The 2064-nt window shown below is 38.4% G+C and overlaps 1 protein-coding gene across 1 annotated transcript in view; it reads left to right on the top strand.

Annotated features, from left to right (window-relative positions):
• Positions 1–2064, top strand: part of LOC106878847 (laminin subunit alpha) — a 249900-nt gene that overhangs the window by 172246 nt on the left and 75590 nt on the right. The window contains exon 54 of the mRNA XM_052970907.1: positions 498–588. Coding sequence (XP_052826867.1) covers positions 498–588 — 91 coding nt within the window. The remainder of the gene's footprint in view (positions 1–497; positions 589–2064) is intronic.

Below are 2064 nucleotides of genomic sequence, written 5' to 3'. Positions count from 1 at the left end.
CTCAAGATACTTACACTCTGACGGGTATTCACATTGACATTACACATCCAACGGAGCATACTGGCTTCATTCCTTGCGAGCTTACGTATGTCCTCAGCAGTTACAGCCCATGTTTCACTGCCATGTAGCATGGTTGTTCGTACGCATGCGTCATACAGTCTGCCTTTTACTCTGAGTGAGAGTCCCTTTGTCGCCAGCAGGGGTAAGAGCTCTCTAAACTTTGCACAGGCTATTCTTATTCTAGCAGCTACACTTTCAGCGCACCCACCCCCACTACTAACTTGGTCGCCCAGATAGCGGAAGCTATCGACTAAAATGGAACTCTAAATATTTAGCTCCAGGTTTGAATAAATGGTTGTATGACAAGGAATTATTTTGTTTGCTAATGTTTATTTTGTTTACTAATGTTTATTTTGTTTGCTAATGTTTATTTTGTTTACTAATGTTTAATTTGTTTGCTAATGTTTATTTTGTTTACTAATGTTTATTTTGTGTAGCTAAAAGGAGTAAGTGAGGCAGCAAAGAAATCCAAAGATGTGAGCGACAAAAATTTGAAACAAGCCAAGAATGTTGACAACTCTCTGAAAAGTAAGATGTGTTTTAGTTTACAACAATTGCAATTCCTGAAGATATTTTGTTGTTTGGTGTTGACCAAACAAAATTCTGATGAAAGACATCCCAACCATGACCATCTCATCTTTTTTTCCTTTCAGACAAACTGAATCTTGAACTACTTTATTTAATGTGTTCTTTTTATTAAAGATAGTAAGGTGTGATTACACAGAAGACTGGGAAAGAATAACATCACTTGTATGATGGTGATGCTTCCACCACAACAGAATTGGGATCCTAAAACCAAAGCTCCACATAAAAAGCATTGGTGTGGGTGCTGGTACCACATAGAGAGCATTGGTGTGGGTACTGGTGCCATGTAAAAAGCACCCAGTACACTCAGTTGAGAGATTGGCATTAGGAGGAGTGTCAAAACAGACTATGGAACCTTGTGTAGCCTCTGGCCTTGCCTGTTCCTGTCAAGCCATCCAACTCATGCTAACATGGAAAACGGACATTCATTGTTGTTGATGATGATGATGATGTATGATGTCAAGACAATGGCACACATAAACACACATATCATTCTTTTCAGTTTCCATCTACCAAGTTCAATCAACAAAGATTTAGTTGTCGAGTCCAGGATGGAACCCAAGATGACATAGTTGAAAAGCAAGCTTCTTAGCTACACAGCCACACCTTGCACCTAGCCATGCCTGTCTCTTCATAGTAATTGGCAGAACTCATAGACTGGTATGCAGCAAAAGCTGCTGGTTTTGTTTGAATGGAATAGTTTTTTTGTTTTTCCTTTGATGAACATTAAAGAATGAGACTAGTTTAAATTTTTAGCTCTGAAAATTAGAAATTTGTCTTGAAAAATATAGTTTTGTGTTTCAGTAATTATTTTTTAATGTGAGAGAAGATAGAGAATTGGTAATTGATTATATTTAAGTATTGATACAGTATTGATCAACTATAATGGGAAGAAGAGAAACTCATCATCAGCATCACCACTACCATTGTCATCATTACCATCATCACCACCATCATCATCATCATCACCATCATCACTACCACCATCACCACCACCATCATTGTCATCATCATTATCAACATTGCCACCACCAACCCCAACACCATCGTCACCGCCAACTACAACACCATCACTGCCACCACCACTACCGTCATTATCAGTTGCTTTCTATGCTGGCATGGGTTGGACAGGTTGTCACAGTCCTAATTTGAAGTTATTACTCTCCTAGAAGAGACATGGTATTATATTTCACATGATCCATTTGTTTCACATGGTTGAAATGACTTTCCTAACTCCAACCACTTTACAAAGCACACTGGGTATGTTGTATTATGGTATCAACAGTATTCAAGTTGCTTTGTACCCCATAGAGCAAAGGAGTCCTAACTATTTTATATTATCTTCATTTGTTGAGAGTAATGTAACCAACAGAGTGGGAAGAGGGGAGGGCAATTGAATTGAGGACAATGAAGTGAAAG

This window comes from Octopus bimaculoides, chromosome 9, assembly GCF_001194135.2.
Source record: "Octopus bimaculoides isolate UCB-OBI-ISO-001 chromosome 9, ASM119413v2, whole genome shotgun sequence".
Taxonomy (NCBI): Eukaryota; Metazoa; Mollusca; class Cephalopoda; order Octopoda; family Octopodidae; genus Octopus; species Octopus bimaculoides.
This window is presented reverse-complemented; position numbering and strand designations above follow the sequence as displayed.